This window comes from Nannobrachium achirus, assembly GCF_963921795.1.
Source record: "Nannobrachium achirus genome assembly, chromosome: 9".
Classification (NCBI taxonomy): domain Eukaryota; kingdom Metazoa; phylum Chordata; class Actinopteri; order Myctophiformes; family Myctophidae; genus Nannobrachium; species Nannobrachium achirus.
In genome coordinates, this window is record NC_137818.1 from 25,264,307 (window position 1) to 25,284,165 (window position 19,859).

At 39.5% G+C, this 19,859-nt stretch overlaps 2 protein-coding genes across 2 annotated transcripts; both read left to right on the top strand.

Annotated features, from left to right (window-relative positions):
- Positions 1-3,055: 3,055 nt before the first annotated feature.
- On the top strand, positions 3,056-9,687 carry LOC308291579 (vesicle-associated membrane protein-associated protein B/C-like). Its single transcript, XM_080733628.1, has 6 exons — positions 3,056-3,280; positions 4,904-5,056; positions 5,694-5,797; positions 7,480-7,560; positions 7,960-8,145; positions 8,832-9,687. Exons 1-6 carry the CDS (start codon positions 3,223-3,225, stop codon positions 8,994-8,996), a joined length of 747 nt encoding a protein of 248 aa, XP_080589754.1. The 5' UTR covers positions 3,056-3,222; the 3' UTR covers positions 8,997-9,687.
- A 2,225-nt stretch (positions 9,688-11,912) lies between these two features.
- Positions 11,913-19,712, top strand: LOC308291581 (charged multivesicular body protein 4b). Its single transcript, XM_080733630.1, has 5 exons — positions 11,913-12,212; positions 14,025-14,202; positions 14,962-15,076; positions 16,604-16,730; positions 18,400-19,712. The coding sequence occupies exons 1-5, from the start codon at positions 12,029-12,031 to the stop codon at positions 18,462-18,464; spliced, it is 669 nt and encodes a 222-aa protein (XP_080589756.1). The 5' UTR covers positions 11,913-12,028; the 3' UTR covers positions 18,465-19,712.
- The last annotated feature ends 147 nt before the right edge of the window (positions 19,713-19,859 follow it).

Consider the following 19,859-nt stretch of genomic DNA (forward strand, 5'->3'; position numbering starts at 1 on the left):
TTACTGTGTACATCAAATATGGGTCTCTTTCTGAATGGGAGCTCTGAGAAATAAAGGTGTTTTTTTTTGTGCAGACAGTAACAGGTCTGTCATTACACACGCGCACACACACACACACACACGCACGCACACACACACACACACACACACACACTCTGCCAGCATTATGCTATGAGATGACTGGACATCAAACACACAATACACACCATAGGCATACATGACCATTATAAACACATAGGCATCTTTTCCATCATAATTGTAATTGTGCACTTATATATTATCTTCATTTTGCAATTTCAGTAAGGTGTTTTGGTTTCTGTTAAAACTTTTTAACCATCTAGCACAATAAATATACGATGGATTTGTTAAAGCAAAGCCATTGGCACCATGAACATGTTCATGGTATGCACTGACAATGCAATGATGCAGGACCATGGATGTGATTAAAAAATATATATTTTTCATTCAACAAGGAAATGTGGGTAGACATGGAGGAATGAACAAAGCTACTGTAGATTATAAATCTGCATTAACATTGGCCCACATAGGCTAAATGAAGAATGATGTGTCTAAAATATCACAAACAAGGATCTGATTAACACAAGCCCCATAAAAAACCCTGATATAACCTCTGGGCATTATGACATGGTGAATGTTCATTAGGCTATACTACTGCACAAACCTAAATTATTGAGAATGGCCCTGTCTCCAAATCCTGAATTAAAATAATCATCAATTTGAATTACATATTAGCCTTATTCAGGTCCCATGACTCATTAAACAATACCACTTCAATACTGCCCTATATTGAATATTTTGTGGTAATCTTTATGTTGTCATAGTAGGCATAAGATTTAGGTTACAGTTTACTATTCTACCTGTTACTTATTCTACTGCTACAGGCTATAGCAGTGTACAATAAGTTACAGGTAGAACAGTGACTGCCAAACAGGGGTTCTCAAATCACGTACAAATCCTATGATGTGCAAGATGTGTTATTCTGTTGCTAAGAAACCTCAGCCTACTAGTACCTACCTACCCTACTCCTCAGTGAAATATTCTATTACCGTCTGTTGTTTCATAATGGTAGCCCTAATTACCTGTCAAAACATTTTAATTTTAGTGGTGAAGTGGCAGGGGGTTTAACTGGTTTCATTGATACGACTGCCAAACAAGTGATCAGCTGATTGAATTGACACCCGCCCCTCATGTGATGTAACACAGGCTTCTTCCCGTTCTCTCTGCTTACTAGCTGGAATAAAGATGCCAAGGATTCGACAGTGATGTCATAACTGTCAGACTCGGGCTAATTAGTTGCATGACCATATTCTGACTAACATTACGCAATTTACTATCGAGCATATCATTTGGGGATTTGTGTGAGATTACACTATGGCTACAGTAAAAGCCTACTTACACGTGTCCTCGCGCCTCACGAGACTTTCTGAAGTGACTGAGACTGATGCGGTTCAGAGCCCGCCAGTAATGAATTTTCAAACACACACACACACACGCACGCACGCACGCACGCACGCACGCACACACACACACACACACACACACACACACACACACACACACACAGTGGTACAATTTTTGGTTGTTTGTGCTCAACTTGAGTAGGCTATTTCCAATTTACAATACTTTTACTTCTAATCCACTACATCTTGGATTCAAATATTGTACTTTTACTCCACTACAATTATTTTAAAACGTAATAGGCTACCTTTAAATTTTGATTATTAGGCCTATTACAAAACATAAATTATCCAATTCAGCTTAATATTTGAAAATAGCCAATCTACAAGGTCACAATGCTTCGCGATGTGACACATTGTGAGCTTGTAAATCTGAAAATGTCAAAAGATTTTTATATTTGCAACCGTAGGTCGCAGTTAACTATGGAAACCAGCACATCTTGTCCGTATCTGAGTCAGTGTAAGTAATGCCTCAACGTCTATAGTCTAGCTGTTCTCACATTGTAAACATTGTGACATCACATTGTTGTGACATCACCTCATCAAAGATCAAACCCTGGATATCCATGGAGACGACTGGATCATCACCTAGATCTCCATATATGGAGGTGACCTCTTCATCTGATTCCCAGATGATTCCCTGTAGGGCAACCACACTAATAGAATCCCTTTTATGCCCATCAATATTAAGCCTGCATGTGAATGCCCATAGAATCCCTTTTATGCCATCAATATTAAGCCCATATCTGGGAATGCCCATATATGGACATATTGTGTCAGTTTAACCATTGTCGTTGCGGGGACTGCCCATAAGTCCGAAGTTTCATTAGTCTGAAGGTTCATTAGTCCGAATTTAGTTAGGGTTACTGAGGTTAGGGTTAGAGTTAGGCATAGCATTCTTAACAAATTCGGACTAATGAACCTTCGGACTAATTCAAAAACAATGGCTGTGTATGGGGCCCTCCTCGGACTGAGAGCATTTACATCAAATATCTAAATATTGAATGAAGCAAATTAAAAACTGTTCAGGGTGTTCATAAAAGCCTGATTAGACGATAAAATGAAAAGTGAAATATCCCTTTAATTCCGTACTCCCTTTTATGCCCATATATGGAGATCCCTTAATCGATATTAAGCGCATATCTGGGAATGCCCTTATAACCAAACCACTTTCACCACCCATCATCACCTGGATCTCCATGCACGAATATCACCATGAAACCCTGGATAGCCATACATCGAGAGAGACCATATTTGGCAATGTGAATGCCCATATATGGACACTCCATAGCCTATATGGTCAAGACAGAATTAATTTGCAAATGCCTCAATATCAAGATGGACTGAAGATCAAGACACTGACCTCATCAAACCCTGGATATCCATTCAACAGGCACACACACACACACACACACACACACACACACACACACACACACACACACACACACACACACACACAGACACAGACACACACCTCCGATAAATTGTGACGTCACTAACTAATCCTTGGTATCCTGACTCTCGACTACAGCGTTAGCATTAGCAACCTAGCACCCCCCAGCTGTCGTTGGTAGTCCAGTCAGTCAGTCAGTGGTGCGTTTGTAATCACCCCCCTCCTTCCCCCCAGCGAGCCGTGGACGGGTTGTAATCTTCGGGAGCTAAACTTGATACACAGAGGCGGTTCCAATTGTTGTTGTTCTTCCCTGCAGAGTCGCGACAGACAGAAGTAAAGCTCTGGGACATGGCCAGAACAGAACAGGTCCTGGTGCTAGAGCCACAACACGAGCTAAAATTCAGAGGTAAGAAGAGAGCAGCAGGAGGAGGGCAGGGCCCTGCCTGAAAACAGCAGATCTGCAAGCTCACAACGCGTCGCAATCGCGACGCGTTGTGAGCTTGTAGATCTGCTGTTTTCAGCCGAAGGGCCCTGCCTGCTCCCACTGTGTGTTGCCTCTCCAACTGAAATGCCAAAGGGCTAGCGTCTACTAGATGGTGTCAATGACATGGCATGTGGCCTCACATGTTTCAACGTTAGTTCCTCAGCCTGTTGGTGTGTTGGGTGAAACACCCACGACCAGGCGTTGGTTTTGTGGCTATAGTGTGGCGATGACAGGCGGAAACGACGCTATTATGCTAACGAGCTACATGTAATGTTGAGCTAAAAAGAGCTAACTCATTAAGCTAGCTGTCATTGCACCGTTCAAGGCAGGCCCGACGCCCAGTTTCTTTAATCCAGCCATTTAAACTACTATAACATTTGTCTGTGTCAGAAATAAATAAATCTCGAATTGAACTGCTTGGTATGATTGAGTAGCAGCAAGCTACAGTAGCTACCTAACGTTATGCCATGATGTTCTACGACCAAGTGGACTGTGACACTGTTAACAATCATCTATTTTACATTTATAAGCTGACAAGCTTACTCGTCGTAACTATTATTATAGCTGTGCTGTCGTCCTAAATTCTACGCCAGTTATTTATGTTACACCCAGGCCTAAATGGGTACAAAAAAGCGTGCCTGAACGCCCGGGTGTGTCAGGAATAATTACAACTATTTTTCTCGTTGTGAAACATTTGGTTAGTTAGGGTGTGATTGTGTTGAAATGGGTCCAGATGTAGTCTTTAGTGGTGCCCTCAACTCAACAGAGGCATGTTACAGAAGATTTTTGCCTATTCTTGTATGTCAAACAAACATGGATGATGGTGCATCCATCCACTGAGTTACTGAGACATGGGCATGGCACATTTTTTCCAGTATTAACTTATTGGAACTAAAGGTAAAATTAGATTGTTTAATAGATTGGACTATGTGAAAGGACAGTGTATTAAATAGTGTCTTCCCTCAGACATGGTATGCAGCAAAAATGAGTTTTAGCACATCAATGTTGCACAATGCATGCTATTGAAGACTATATTTAGTAAAACTCGCCACACTATTTCGTTTCAGTTAAGCAAGGGTCAAGACTAATGAGAAGTATGCATGCACTGTGCAGTATGTGCATGTGTACATACATGCACATATTCATCTTAACTTAATAGATGCATAATAAGCCCTGCTCCATCTCTTTCTCTCAAACCAATCATGGCAGACAGCACTTTCCATTCACTGCTTTTGATTTATATATTTTAAACTGAGTCATGCACTGGATATACATGCAACCACAAGACAAGGGCCGAAGTTTGCAGTCACTAAAAGTTAATAAGAAACATGTAAAGGAATTATTTTTTACATTTCTTATCAACGTTTTGAGATTTTTGAAATGACATTTTGCTTGCCAGCAATTAAACAAGTTTCTAACTTTGCTTTTACACTGTTACCCTCATAGTGAAGACAGATATCCCTTTGGGGACAATAAACATTATCATTATTATTATTATTAGTCACTAACAGTATTATAATATTGTCTGTGTTCCTTACTCTGCAGGCCCCTTTACAGATGTCGTCACTGCCACCCTGAAGCTCGGTAACCCCACAGATAGAAATGTGTGTTTCAAAGTCAAGACAACTGCACCTCGCAGATACTGTGTGCGCCCCAACAGTGGCATCATTGACGCTGGAACCTCCATCAATGTTTCTGGTTTGTAATGAATTACTCTTGTAAGACATCTGAATAATAAAATAAGTGATCACTGTATGTAGCCCTGATTCCCTTTTAATGTTTGGTTGTTTTACACATTTTTAGTAGTAGTACAACAGTGTAATACAGGGTTGGGCCAATCTACTGTATAGGTTGACAGGTTGACAAATCGGTTTCCTTTCCACAAAGTTAAGTCACCTGGTATGCATTCCAAAACAGACAGAAATTAGACATTTCCTGGCATAATGTGGTTCTAGCACTCTAAAATGCAAATTCGTAATCAACAAGCGTAAAGAAATGAATAAATAATGTGGTAACCTATTTCACTAAACCTCCGCATTATTGTCATGGAAAATAACAGAATTATTACCGAACCTTCATAACCCTAGCCTTTGCACTGGTTCAAGATGAAATTATCTGAATCCATGCAGCTAAATAAAATGCAGTTTGACAAGTTTTCTTTTCTTGTTTTATAGTTAGCATGTTAAGATGTAATCTACATTACAGTACATTACTTCACAGACTGACCCTTCCCTTTACAGGTTATGTAATACCTTTCTTATTGGGCAATACAGGAAGTTAACACTGGGGCTTTAATGTCTTGCTTTTCCTGTTCTTCTGTTGTCATTGTTCACAGTTATGCTACAGCCTTTTGACTATGATCCCAATGAAAAGAGTAAACACAAATTCATGGTGCAGTCCCTGCTGGCCCCATATGACATGACTGACATGGAGGGAGTGGTGAGTAATTTCACATGCATTCAGTTACAGTATACTTAACATAACATTAAGCGCTCTACGCTCAACAGTCTTAGGCCCCTTTTATACGGAGACGCTGCCGGTCTCATTTTGGATTTGCTACCAAAACGGCATTGTTACACCTCCTATTGGCTTGTTTTGTCTGTGTTTATACGAGTCACGACAAGTTGACAACGCATGAATTCACGCAAAATGTGTCATGTTCCCTATAAAATATATATTGTTTTTAATGAGACATGCATTGTAATTAGGTTACCCTCCCAAATCCTTATTATTATCGTCTGTTCGCATATTCAATGAGTCCCGTGGCGAAGTTGAAAATCATGGAGGTTTTTTAGCGAGGTGAAACACCAACAAAAGCCACCTGGAAGATGCTGGTTGGAAAGTCATTTATATGGAGCATGTTTCACATTATCTGCGGGGGTGGGTGACAAAGTTGTCGAAAATGTTCTGTCTATCTGCGACACGGAGCAGAACGCACCGAGGAACGAAAGGCAGCGGAGTACAGACTACAGTGGGGTCAATGGGTAACTACAGGGGGAAATAATAAAATGTACTTCTTAAAATAAATTCATCATGCCTGTTGCCAAGGATTAGCAACATGACTGGTGTCTTGCATGCATGCCTTCGCACGTTCAAGACACCTGTCATGTTGTCATACCTTAGCTTCTGCTGAACTCTCTGACGCCACTGGCTCATCTTCCACTCTGGTGGAGGATGAGCGAGCGAACAAGGTGGAACGTTTTTGTGATATTATTATGAGCTGTCTGTGGAGTTGTGGTCTCTGACTGGACAGTAACAGTAGAATGTCACTAGACCGGGCAGGTTTGTGTTTATTAATTTGTGGATGTCACGGCATAACAAGTGTGCGTCACCTAGCCAAAAAAGCAGAGATACAAGCTCACAATGCACTGTGCCATGGCCGCGTCTACAGTTAACAGATCTGTTATTTTGGAAACATAACCATGATCATAGACTACATAAGCATTTTGATAACCAAATAATCCTGTAGCATTGTTACATTACGTGGGCAATTATGTACCTCTTTTGAAAATAGGCCTACTTTCTCTCAATTCTACCATCTTATCAAAATAATATATATAACACTGACAGACAAAACACACACCGTTCCTCTCGGGGGAGGGAGGGGGGTTCTATAACCGACATCATCGCATTCTCCCGTATTGGTTGTTTTCTTTGTTTACACAGTTGCGAAAACGATGCGAAAACACACTTATCCACTTCCAGACCCGAATCCAAAAAAGTGTCGGATTGGGTCATAAAAACGTGTCTCCTTGTGTCAATATGGTCGTTTCAGTAGTAAAAACTAGCGGCCTCAAGGGAATTTGTCCTTGTATAACAAGGCCCCTAATTGAGTGAAGGTTATCAAAAATGCAAGTAAACAGATCCCATTATATTCCAGTTGTCACCTGTGTGCAAGTTCAGATTGATTGGTGAACCCACTGAGGAGAAGGATGGAAGGAACGAGAACAGTTTCCTCATTTTATATTCATCAATCTGAAAAATTTACCATTTTACAGTCTTGTATCATGAATTATAATCAAGTGAAATAAAGAAACACGTCTGTTTGTTTTAATGTTTAGCTTCTGAGATGTGTTGAGTGTGATTGTTCTTGACAACCAAGTCTTCATTCTTGTCCCCAGTGGAAGGAGGCTAAACCCGAGGAGCTGATGGACTCAAAGTTGAGATGCGCATTTGAGATGCCGCTAGAAAATGACAAAACTGTAAGTAGATGGACTATCCCTTGGCATATCCATCCATACCGTCTACATGCTGCATGTCATATATTACTCCTCATTTTTTGTTTCGTTGTTTTTTCTTCAGTTTTACTTTCCTAGTGTTTAGTGCAAGCAGGCTTGTAATAAAGAATCACCAGCAAATCCCCTCAGTAGATGTCCCACTCCTATCAGCATTGTTGAGTTACATGGTTTCTTTTGTGCAGTTGTTCCCATTCATTATGGTTTTATCTTCATTGTTTTCTTTATTTGTTTCTCACTCCCATCTCCACTGCCACATGCATGTCTTTTTCTTCTCCCTCCTCCCATATCCCTCCTCTTCCTCTCGCACCTATTCTCCGCCTGTCCCCCCTCCTCCACTATCCGTCCTCCCCCCGCTCTCTGCAGCAAGTGAAATCAGAGAGTGAAGGCATCCAACCTGTGTCCTCCTTCCCCATTAAGACGGAGCACACGCCTTTGCCCAAGTCAGCCAGTGCCTCTCTGGATGACGGAGAGGTGAAGAAGATCATGGAGGAGTGCAAGAGGTTGCAAATGGAGGTGCAGCGGCTACGGGAAGAAAACAAACAGATCAGGGTGAGACACACAGACAGGCTGGTGCAATCAATCCCTCCCTCACTCATTCTCTCACTCACCCACCCTCACATGTTTACTCACTCACCCTCACTTCCCTCCCTTATGCATTCCCACATACAAGTTAGTGCACCCTATCCTTCAATGCCTCCTTCTCATACCCATACTCAAAGCTGTATACAGTACGTATATGACTGAGGCATGCGCCTGTCGGAATCCTAAAATTGTGGCGTGTTCAGTTGCACCTCATCAGCTCATGAAGTCTTGACATTTTTGTGTTTATCATCTGAAACATCTACATCTATTTACAATATAATATTTTGTTTATAAATGGCAATGAGAATCTGGTGTGGATACAAAGTCCTTGGGGATCCTTGTATCCTCTGTAGTCCTTGTATTAAAAACGGAACCAGGCTACCAGAAGAGTGCAAATGGATCAGGGAGGGACAGCGTGCTTATCCATGCTTTACCCCATTTCACCTCTTCTTTTTTGTAATAATTTACACTGGATGTAAAACCTATATTTTCAGATTACAAATGGACGTTAAGGTTATCAGCTGTTAGCAACAACCATGACCAGTACATCCTCCAAGCAACTGATTTCCCTTTTTTCTTTTTTTTTGCTACTAGTTAAAAAAGAAAGATGCATCCCCCTCTGACCCCTGCTCTCTTTCCTCTGTGTCTGGTAGGAGGACGATGGACTGCGGAAGAGAAAGGTGACATCAGTGGCCTCTCCTCACTCCACCTCTATGGCGACATCAAGCATGAGGGATGAAGGTCTAAGCACCCGTATACTGGCTCTCTGCGTGCTCTTCTTTGTCATCGGTGTCATCATCGGCAAGCTAGCCCTGTAAAGTTAGACAGATGGACAGACAGACAGATGGCATGCTCGGGAGGACAAGAGATGATGATGATGATGACGGCGGCGGCGATGATGTCTTCTCGGTTTATGTTTGTTTATTTTATCTTTGTTTTATTTTTTAGCATCTATGGCAATATCACAAGGGTTTGTTTGAGCGTGGAAAGTATTTAATGTTTAAAAGGAAAAAAATGTCAAAACAATACAAAAGAAAGAAAGATTAAAGTGAATCGCGAGTAGGAACAATTTCATTACAGGATTACTGGTCTTAATCATCGTCTTCTTTTTTCTTTTTCTTTGAAATTATCACCATCTCTGCTTTTGTCTTTTCTTCCGTCCATCCATCCCTCCTCGATTTCCATCTGTCCCAAGTTTGCAGAGACAGAGACATTAGATAATAGAGTGAGTAAGGGGAGTGGCTGTGCTCCCTCCGGTTGAATGTCTCACTCAGTCTTTCCTTGATTCCTTATCTAAACCTCTTTTAAGTCTTCACATTTCCTGTTTCAGAAGACATCAGGAGAGGCGGTCCAGTGATTCTCTCCTGAGTGTTTAGCTTCCACGTAGTTCTGACGATGCGTAAAGAGACAGGAAATGAAGGGAATCCACGAAAGACACACGTATTATCTATTTAAGAAAATGTGTTCTATAATGTATCTGATAAAAACGGTGTGAGCCAGTAAAAGCCATGGTTGTGTTCGTTTTTCTTCATTTGAGCTTCTACACAAGTGTCTCTGTCGCTGTGTGAGTGAATATATTAACCGGAGTGTCTATTTGTACCCAGGTGTAAATGGCTTTCTCAACACAGTGCAGTAATTTGCACCTGAAAGTCTAATTGTGAATGGGTCAGTTTCAGGCATTTAAGGTTTAAGTGGGTATGCCTGATTTATACTTGTTTGCAGCGTGGTGTGTTGTGAGCTTGTAAATCTGCTATTTTTGGTGCGCGACACCGGCGCGTATAAATAAACCTTTAGGGTTTGCACACATTACTATGTGCACTGGGATATAAATAGTTGAAGTTCTGCACCCAGCTGCATACTGCATGCATTACTAGGAATACCTGGGTGCAAATATACAGTTTTAATTCAGTTGTTTTGGTTTTTTGTTTTGGTTTCTTTCATTTAAGGAGAGGAAACCAGAGACATGGTGAATTTACAGGCTGCTGTTGCAGATAGAGAATTAAGGGAATGGTTAACGTTATACAAATCATGTTACCAAACAGATTTCCTGTACACATCAGAAGAAAATGGGGTGTTACCTAAAAATAAAATCTTCGAACATCTGTAAAGTTCAGCCCTGATTACAAAAGTCTTTTGTTGGTTGAGTTCGTTTTTCTGTTCAATACAGTCATTGAAATTTTTACTTGTGTGCTGCACAGTGAACTAGTTTAAATTAGATTAATATTAAGCTGCAATTTTCAGACTGTTGATATTTACTTCCTCAGGTTGACTAAAGAAATGGCACCAGTTTAAAAAAATAAACGTTAAAAACCCCTCATCTTAAAACAGTGGACTTTTTATGCAAAACCAACTTGAACATTTAACAGTATATGACTTTACAGTGTATATAACACTAGTTTTGGCCACCTCGTTTTTTTTCTTCTGCCCATAGAGTATTATACTGTTTGTGTTCCAGTGCATTATAGCAGTTCTTTTTTATTTTTACATATCCACTATATTTTTGTTGTTCATAATATACAAATGCACTATATTCAAATGTCCACTGAGCTTACTGCATGAAATGATCTGGATTTATTCTGCTCTCATCTGTTGTGTTTTGAAACTTATATAAGCAAAACAAAAGATTACCGTCTTCTGAAAAAGGGACCATCTCGTGTCTGGTTTATCAGTGTGTTCTCCCTCTTTGTTTTATTTTATTACATTTGTTTTCCTGTCTTTTTTTGGGCTTATTTTAGAGCAAAGATGGTACTGTAGTGTGTTGCCGCCTTGGCTATGAAATGGCCATCTGAGCAACCAACTCTGTTCTGAAGTATTTTGTTTTGTTTCCTGAGGGAGCATGGGGGATTGGAGATGTTGGTGGCAATAGTTGTCAAGGAGGAGGACTGACTTGTGAATATACACTACGTAAAAAATAAGCAGCTTCAGAACACACATGCAGGCACACAATGTAACCACAAATTAATTGGATACTGTTTTGTATGTACATAAAAAATAAAATGGAATTCAAAACATAACGAGCAACGTTATTAACAAAATGTAGTCAAAAGAAGATAAAGCAACCATTATGGATCCTGTAGCATCATAAAGAATTAAAATACATAAACCCCCAACTACTTGTTGTGGAAAGTTTACTTTTTCTTTTTCTTTCAGCAGTCTGTAAAAATTATTACATTTCAGTTAAAGCCACTAAAATTGCAATATGTCATTTGTCATATTCATCTGATGGCGCATATAGGCTTTCATATTACTGAAAGTCAGACCATTCTATGGCAATGGTTCCCAAAACCTTTAGCTCAAGACCCACTAGAGAAATAAGAAGTTTTCCCGGGACCCAAACTAGTGAAAACAGCAGATCTACAAGGTCTCAACACGTCGCTTTCAGCTATTTACACTACTTCTTAGACATTTGTTTTCTAAATTTTGAATTTCTTAGATTTTTCTTTTATTTATTTATTAAATGTCTTAGAAAAATATGTTTTATTATTTATTTTTATTCATGAAAAGCTTAGCTTTTGGGGGGAATGTTTATTGAAAATGTTTTGAAATAAAAACAAATTGTAGGAAACAAAAAATAAAGGGACCCATAAAAATGTGTCCGCGACCCACAATTGGGTCCCGACCAACTGATTGGGAAACAGTGTTCTATGGTTATTTGTCCAACAGGGGGCGACAAATCAGCCACGAACAACGCCCACCCAACAAACAACATTGCGTCATCAGGCCTTATCCAGGAAGTAGAAAAAACAACAATTCGGGCCAGGGCGAAGTGTCAGAGTAGCTTAGTAGCTATAGTTCGATTTTCCACGCGTATTTCCTAAGGTTTTGTACGTTTTAGTGTTGTAGCCTCAGAATGTCTTTGTTTACTAAGATGTTTGGTGGGGGAGGAAAAGGAGGAAAGGGACCGAGTCCACAAGAAGCCATCCAGAAACTCCGGGAGACAGAGGAGATGCTAACGAAGAAACAGGAATTTCTAGAGAAAAAGATTGACCAGGAACTGCTCACCGCAAAGAAGAACGGCACAAAAAACAAACGAGGTGAGATATATTTCACACATCCAACATTTCGCCAACAACCAATTAATAACGCACATACTAGTGTAAGGTACCAGACAACTCTGAACTCGATCTGTCATTTAGCATTAACATGCTAACTAGATGCTAGCTTTCACACCGAGTGACCGTGAGACTGTCTCCCTTCTGAGGCTCGATGTTTACCGGCTGTTGGACCACCCGAGACCCGGGTGGTCGCCGTTGTTAAGCTCAAATTACACTACATATTATAACCGTTTGAGTGAGGCTTTTCGTGTTAACTTGATAACTTTGCGACATATCTGAATACAGAAATGTGATATGTTACACAGAATTAATCACACAGGTTATTTCTTGTTTGTAACATTAGAACAAGGCTTTTTCGACAGCCAGCTGTTAGAATTGAGAAGTTGTTCACGGGGTGATGACAATAATGACTTGAGACCAGTGTAACGTTCTGACTTAACCTGGAAAGTTTAATTATAAAAGCATGTGCTATAGTGGTTAAATGACACAATATTGCTGTTATTAGTTGGCATTAGTTATCAACTTAAAAGTAAGAAGTAAAACACATAGAAAAGGCCATCAATTAGACATTAAAAGACCTTCCCACCCCTTTATCTTGTATTTTGTACAACATGGCTTTGGTAGTGTGTATAACCTAACCTATCTTGTGTACATTGACTGGGTATTTCCTTCCCCAGCCTCAAAGTTCAACAGAGTGACTCATAGTATCTCACTAGCAGACAACCACAAAGTTTCCATGATAGACCTTTAACTATGTCATGGTCACATGATCATGGCATCACAAGTTTCTATTTCCTGATGTTGTTATCAGTTCATCAATTATCTATCTATTACTGCATGTATATGTATATGTTGAACATATCTGTTCATGTTATGTCACTCCACCATTGTTGGAATACAATTAAATTCCCCTCACTTTTATTGTGAACTCATTGAGCAGTTAAAACCTCCACCTGCAGACTATTCACTCGAATGTAGCCGTCCCCTTAGCTGGCCTAGCATCAAATCCACCTGGTGGCTCTGAATTGTGTCTGAACAAACAAACAAATGTAAAAACAGACCACTTTTCCGTTATAACAGTGAACTAGGAAGTTTCCCTTTTCCAAACTGGAAGGATACAAAGTTAGACCAGAATTATTATTGCTCTGGTCTCAAATAAAAGCATTTTGCATCACACAGAATGTTCGACCAGCTCAGGTTGTCATGACAACACACTGGCCTCTCCTGTCTCAGAAAATGTCTTAGCTCTGACTTGTCCTTTGCTCAGTTTGCTGTGAGCTATTTCTCCCACTCTGAAGACTAAATCCCTGTCACACCATCTTTATTTGCTTATTAGTTCGCCGGCAGTTATTTGCAACTCTCCTCACCATTCAATCAAACATTTAATCTATATCTGTCCAGCTACTTGTTTGACTGTCTCCCTTTAACGATCTACAGTAGCTAGCTGGCTCTCTCCATGTGTCTTTTTTAGGGATAGATTATGTGATTGATGATGATTATTATTATTATTATTTTCAGCAATATTTTGTAGATCAGCTATTTTCATTTTTGTACAGCACCATTGTACAACAAAGTATTACACAGGGTTAAGTGGTTAATCAGAATAATCATTTTAGTTGAATTTAAACAATCTATGATTGATGATGATGTTTAAATACGTTCTTCTCGATTATTAGGTTATAAGATGGTTATTCGTTCTAAATATCGGTTTGATATATTTTTGGTTAATTGCCCAGCCATACCATTCAACTATCCATTCGTTCATGTTGTTTGTGTCTTGTTGCCCTCCAGCGGCTCTGCAGGCCTTGAAAAGAAAGAAGAGGTATGAGAAGCAGCTGAGCCAGATCGATGGAACGCTGTCCACCATCGAGTTCCAGAGGGAGGCACTGGAGAATGCCAACACCAACACTGAAGTGCTTAAGAACATGGGCTTTGCTGCCAAGGCCATGAAGTCTGCCCATGAAAACATGTAAGAAAGAAAAGTGTTTCCCATCATTATCATGGATGCGGTTACTTGCATGAATGATCGATTAATTTGTTAGCTAAGTGATTTATTCTGAAATTCTGTATTGGATTTCTTTGTATCTGTCCATCAGCTGTAGACACTGTGAATAACAGTTCCTTGCTGCTTTGGGCTGTTACTCCTTATATTTCATTAGAGATTAGGGTTTAAGGTTTTTTCAACAGAGATCATAATGTGTGTGTCCCTTCTCTAAGGCATTTTGACAGGATATATCAGGATACTGTATATATATTTTTTACAAGAAAAACTAGAATTGAAGTATTTTTCCAGTAATACCACACTAATAGACAACACATCAGGTTGAAGGTAATTGGAATCAGTCAAATGATTGCACGAGTGTTAAATGTCAGAATTTGCTTCGCACAGTTGTATTATATTATAATAATGTGATTGCATTTGAAATGTGTTTTAATTTATTTCTAACAATGTTGCAATATTGTCGTTATTCTGATACCGTGATAACTAAAATGTTGCAATATCATTATGGGGTGGCGAAAAAAATCCAGAATTGCTATAGATATATATAATGTACAGTGACATTAAGCTTAATTTATACTCCTGCCATGTGGTTTTGTCAAAGAACTGATCTTCAAGCTAACAATATGTCGCATCACGACTTGGCTTGACTTGGTTCTTCTTGGTTTTGTTAGTATAATTTATAAAAATATAAAAGTCTTTAACCTCCCGTGCTGGTGTTTGTTTCAGGGATATTGACAAGGTCGATGACCTCATGCAGGACATAACCGAGCAACAGGAGCTTGCTCAGGAAATCTCTGATGCCATCTCAAAACCCGTGGGCTTCGGAGAGGAATTCGACGAGGTAGGAAAACCTTTTCAGGGCTGTGTTTTTGTTTTTATACGGTCATAACTAGTTATTACAACAAAGGTTGGAGGTGCCACTGAAATTGTTTAGAGAGCCAAGAGGGTGAAACAAATCTCACTTCAGTGGAATTATCATAATCCCACACCTCATTCCTACTCCCACTTTGAATATCTGTCTAAATATTGTCCTTGGATGAGGTGACCTAGCCACCGCTTCAACCTCTGTTTTGAATGCACTCATTCAGAGAGCCACAGGAATGATGGAATGCAGTTATCCCTGGATGATATTGCACTAACATGATAGGATAAGTTGCCAGTCATTAAAGTAGGTAGAATTAAATGTAGTCGTTTTGAATGGGTAGTTCCCAATAAAATATTTGGACCAGATTAAACCTAGTGATGATATATCTAACTTTGCCTCTAAGAGTCATGTGATCAGTGAATGCAATACAAAAGAGGGTATGAGGATTCACCTGTTTAGCAGGTGAGTCAACTTACCAGGCCCTGTTATGTTTACTAGAGTGCATGATTACTCACAGTTCAACCTCTGTACCACAATGAACCTCCTTTTGTAAATGATGGTCTGGTAATAACGCCCTAGATGGGGTTTTACCTTAACTTTACATACAATGTACTGTATACTATAGATAGAATGTTTGTATTTTGAAGGACAACTTAGTTTTTTTAGGGTTCATATTTTAGATTGTAACAAGAGAAAAGAAAAATGTTTTAATTTACTGCTTTCTATCGTTTTAGTGGTTTTAGAGATCTTGATTTCAGTGGGTGGGGGCATGCGTACAAGTGCCTAAATATGTCTTTTTAGACACAATAAGCAGGCGATTTCTTTATTGCTATTTACAGTACCACTACTAGCCCCCATAAGTCACATCAGCCCATGAAAGATTGTGGTGCATCTTGGGAATGGGCAAAAATGTGGTCACTAGTACGCATAAACCCTAACCACTGAAATCAACATTTTTAAAATCGCTAAAACGATAGAAAGCATTTTTTCTTTTCTCTAATTACATTCTAAAATATCATATGATCCCTTGTAAAAAAAAAAAGGGTTTTAATAACAAAAATAATAATAAAAAAAGAAATGTAGATCATGATGTCTTATACTGTAGCTATTAATTAGACCAGGACAAAAATACATTGGCATTGTAGGGTGTGCCATACACATACTGTATACATACTGTAGGTTCAGACCTAGTGACTCATCATAATAATAAACTTTATTTAGAAAATGCTTTTCAAAACATAGTTATAAAGTGCTTTACAATAATAAGATAAAACGACAACAGTCAATTAATAGCAAATTGTAAGGTAAAAAACAATAAAACAAAGTGAACCAAGGATTTAGATGTGGATGAAGGAAGGAGTCATTGACTTAGTGACTGTGTCACATTTCATCCTGTCTTTCTTTCTTATTTTTACCCCTCTACCATAATGTCAAACAGCATGAATACATACTAAAGGTAGTAATAGGGAATGACTTATAAGTGGTGTGCTGTGTGGTCCGCAGGATGAGCTGTTGGCTGAGTTGGATGAGTTGGAACAGGAAGAGCTGGACAAGAACCTGCTGGAGATTGGTGGGACGGAGAATGTCCCACTGCCCAATGTGCCTTCCACCACCTTACCTGCCAGACCTGGTGAGAAACATTATTATTATTATTTAACATTTAATTAAAATCATACTGTGTAACTTTTTTTATTAACAAAAATGTTTTTTTTTTCTTTTTTTTTGGGATATAATCTTTCACACAACTTTGAAGAAACCTTTCTTATCACAATTCACAATTTTTATTTTTCACGGGGCACGGTGGCGCAGTGGTTAGCGCTTCGCCTCACAGCTAGAAGGTCCTGGGTTCGATTCCCGCCGGGGGACGCTGTGGGCACTGGCGGCGTGTTCCTCCTCCGCGTCATCAGCGCCCACACCCTAGGTGGGGTTGGCGATGGGGCCTTTCTGTGTGGAGTTTGCATGTTCTCCCCGTGTCTCCTAGGGTTGATACCCTCACAAAAACATGCACGTAATCCTGGTCTCAATAATGCCTCCCCCTGGCCAGCCGGGGCGCCTGATGGAGGGGAAAGGAACTGGTTGGAATAACGTGTTCCTTCCACGCGCTACGTCCAAACCAGGGAAAATCTCCACTGTCAGGTGAAAAGTAGCAACTTGGACTCCTCATGCATAGAAGGAAGCATGAGGTCAGTCCGTTGCCTCCCCAGGTTGGCAGAGGGAGAGCAGAGCCCAGGATTACATAGGCAATTGGCACTGGGTGAAAAAATGGGTTACAAAATTGTGGGATAAAAATTTAGAAAAAAAAATAAAAAAAAACAATTCACAATTTTTATTCATGACCATCTGCCCCTGATGCATGCCAAAACGAGCAACAGAAATCTATTTATTTGTGTATTTTGTTTCTGGGTTGCTCAGTCGGTAGAGCACTCGCCTTTGTAACGCAAGGTCCGACGTTTGATCCCGTTCACTGCCGACTCAGCGTATGAGTAGCATGGCACTAAACAGGGCTCCCTTGTATTTCACCTGTATAATAAAGGTTGAATTAAAAAAAAGTATTGCGGGAAGTGCTGGTGAAAGCTGATGGGAGCTGATGGTATGTGTTGCGCTCCACCTCAGCAATCCATCTCCCAGGGGAGAATGGGGATATACTGTAGATACCCATTGCTCTTTGCTGCCTGATACCAATTTTAAGCCACTCTTCCCTGTTATTTATGTGTTGAAGTTCACTATCCGTCACATTTTTATGTTTTTATTAGATTACTTACTTACTTACTTTGTATTTATCCACAAGATGTATTCTCTGTGTCATGAACAATCCCCATATTGTTCACACCCTGCCTCATGTTATTGTCCCCAACTAATAAGCACCTCCTCCAGGTTTTTGTCCTTATGAGGGTGGGTAAAGCGTTAGGTTTGAAGGGACCATCAATTGGTTATTTCTTAGTATAAAGACATTTTGACATGCTTAATTTTATTATCACTTATTTCTTGTCATATGGATTGCACCATAACATACAAGTACAGTAGATCAAACAGGCTAGTTCAGACTGAACAAACGGATATTGACCAAGGGTCAAAATGTCCAATTCAGTAGGACCCAACATTACGAATGGTATTAATATGCAACCTGACAATGTACTGAAATCGCTCACATTACGCAATTTATACTTGATTGCATGAAGTTGCCAAGCTAACAGTGTGTAATATTGCATTGTGAGCTTGAAGAAGTGTTCTTTGTGGCAAATATTATGCAATCTGACAATTTATTGAAATGGCTCACAAAACATTTTGTTGCCCCACAGCCAAGAAAGACGAGGAAGAGGACGACATGGAGGATCTACAGCGCTGGGCAATGGAGGCCATGTAGACACATTCTTCACTTACAGAGAAAAAAAGAAGACATTGTTGGAATGAATGGACTTATGGGATATTGAGTGTGGTTGTTTTGTGTGTCTTGAGGAGAGCTGATCATCTTGTAACACTACAAAAAGTGGCAAAAATGCTGTAGAGTTATACCTTTCCCTCCCCTTGGCAACCCAAATCCAGAGAACAGACACACCCAGTGCTCATGAGAGTATGTCATGGTTATTTTTCAAAGCTACAAATGTAGCTTGATAAAATTACTTCAAGTTTGTACCCTTGATTACAATACAACAGTAACACTCCATGGCCCAGGCGTCAGACATCAGCTATCGTGCTAGCCACAGAAATCATATTTATGTTATGGTTGATGAACATAATGTGGTTTCCATGGTTTGACAATTGAATTACAGCTAGACTATTGTCTAGGTTGTCTATAGACATGTTGTTGGCTCACATCACCGAATGCCAGAAGAATGTCATAGGAATTGAAGCCCTGAAGGGACTGTATCTGACATATACGGTATATTTACTTGGCACTGAACTAGCTCGATGTTTCAATAATAATAATATTAACGATGATAATACTCCTCACTGTTTTGTTAATTGATCCTGAAAATGGGATGCCAACTGAGCATGCACAAGATGGATAAGAAGCTATAAACACTTAAGATGTAAAACAGAGTTTCCAGAATTTATTGTGTTTTGTTTCAGGCTTCATCCCCATTTCCCTGCCTCCTGTGCTACTTTTGTCAGCTTCTATCCCTAAACCCCAACAAACATCCTCACCAGTGGTTCTTGTTATTTGGTGTAAATATACCCCAAATGTTCTTTTTATTTTCTATTTTTGCTGACATTGAAGGGTTTTGTTCATGTTGTGTGACGCATGCAGCAACAGGACATAACACAGTTCTCACACACCGCACGGCTAGTTACGGAGAGACTATATTACCCCTGCATCCTGTTGTCTGTCTGGGTGTTTTGTTTTGTTTCATATGGATTTTTATTTTTCAATTTAAATTGTACAAAAAAGAAAAACACTTGACACACATTGATTTCATCAAGGTTGGCGGTGGTTTATGTAAGATGAAGATACTACAATATCAGAGTTTTGAATTTGAGGAATCGAATTTACTTTTTGAGAAACATGTTGTACATTTTTTACATAGAAAAACATGTAACACAAGGATGGGCAAGCATGTTTGCATTTCTATGTTTTATTTATCCAGATGAGAATATTATTTGGAAAAATCATTAAAGCTCTCAATTCTTTTACTGTGGTGGAGGCGATGTTCTTCTGGTATTTTAATGTGATATAATTATTGTGTATTTTATTTGCATACAATAGTATCTCTTAGGACCCACGTTGGAAATTGTTTGGTATCTTTGTAACTTGCCCATA

Excerpts from the sequence above, each read along its gene's own strand:
- LOC308291579 (XM_080733628.1), top strand. The coding sequence starts at position 3,223 with ATGGCCAGAACAGAACAGGTCCTGGTGCTAGAGCCACAACACGAGCTA. Across the intron at positions 5,798-7,479 it reads TGACTGACATGGAGGGAGTG|TGGAAGGAGGCTAAACCCGA; the intron begins GTGAGTAATTTC and ends TCTTGTCCCCAG. Across the intron at positions 8,146-8,831 it reads AAGAAAACAAACAGATCAGG|GAGGACGATGGACTGCGGAA; the intron begins GTGAGACACACA and ends TGTGTCTGGTAG.
- LOC308291581 (XM_080733630.1), top strand. The coding sequence starts at position 12,029 with ATGTCTTTGTTTACTAAGATGTTTGGTGGGGGAGGAAAAGGAGGAAAG. Across the intron at positions 15,077-16,603 it reads TCGGAGAGGAATTCGACGAG|GATGAGCTGTTGGCTGAGTT; the intron begins GTAGGAAAACCT and ends TGTGGTCCGCAG. Across the intron at positions 16,731-18,399 it reads CACCTTACCTGCCAGACCTG|CCAAGAAAGACGAGGAAGAG; the intron begins GTGAGAAACATT and ends GTTGCCCCACAG.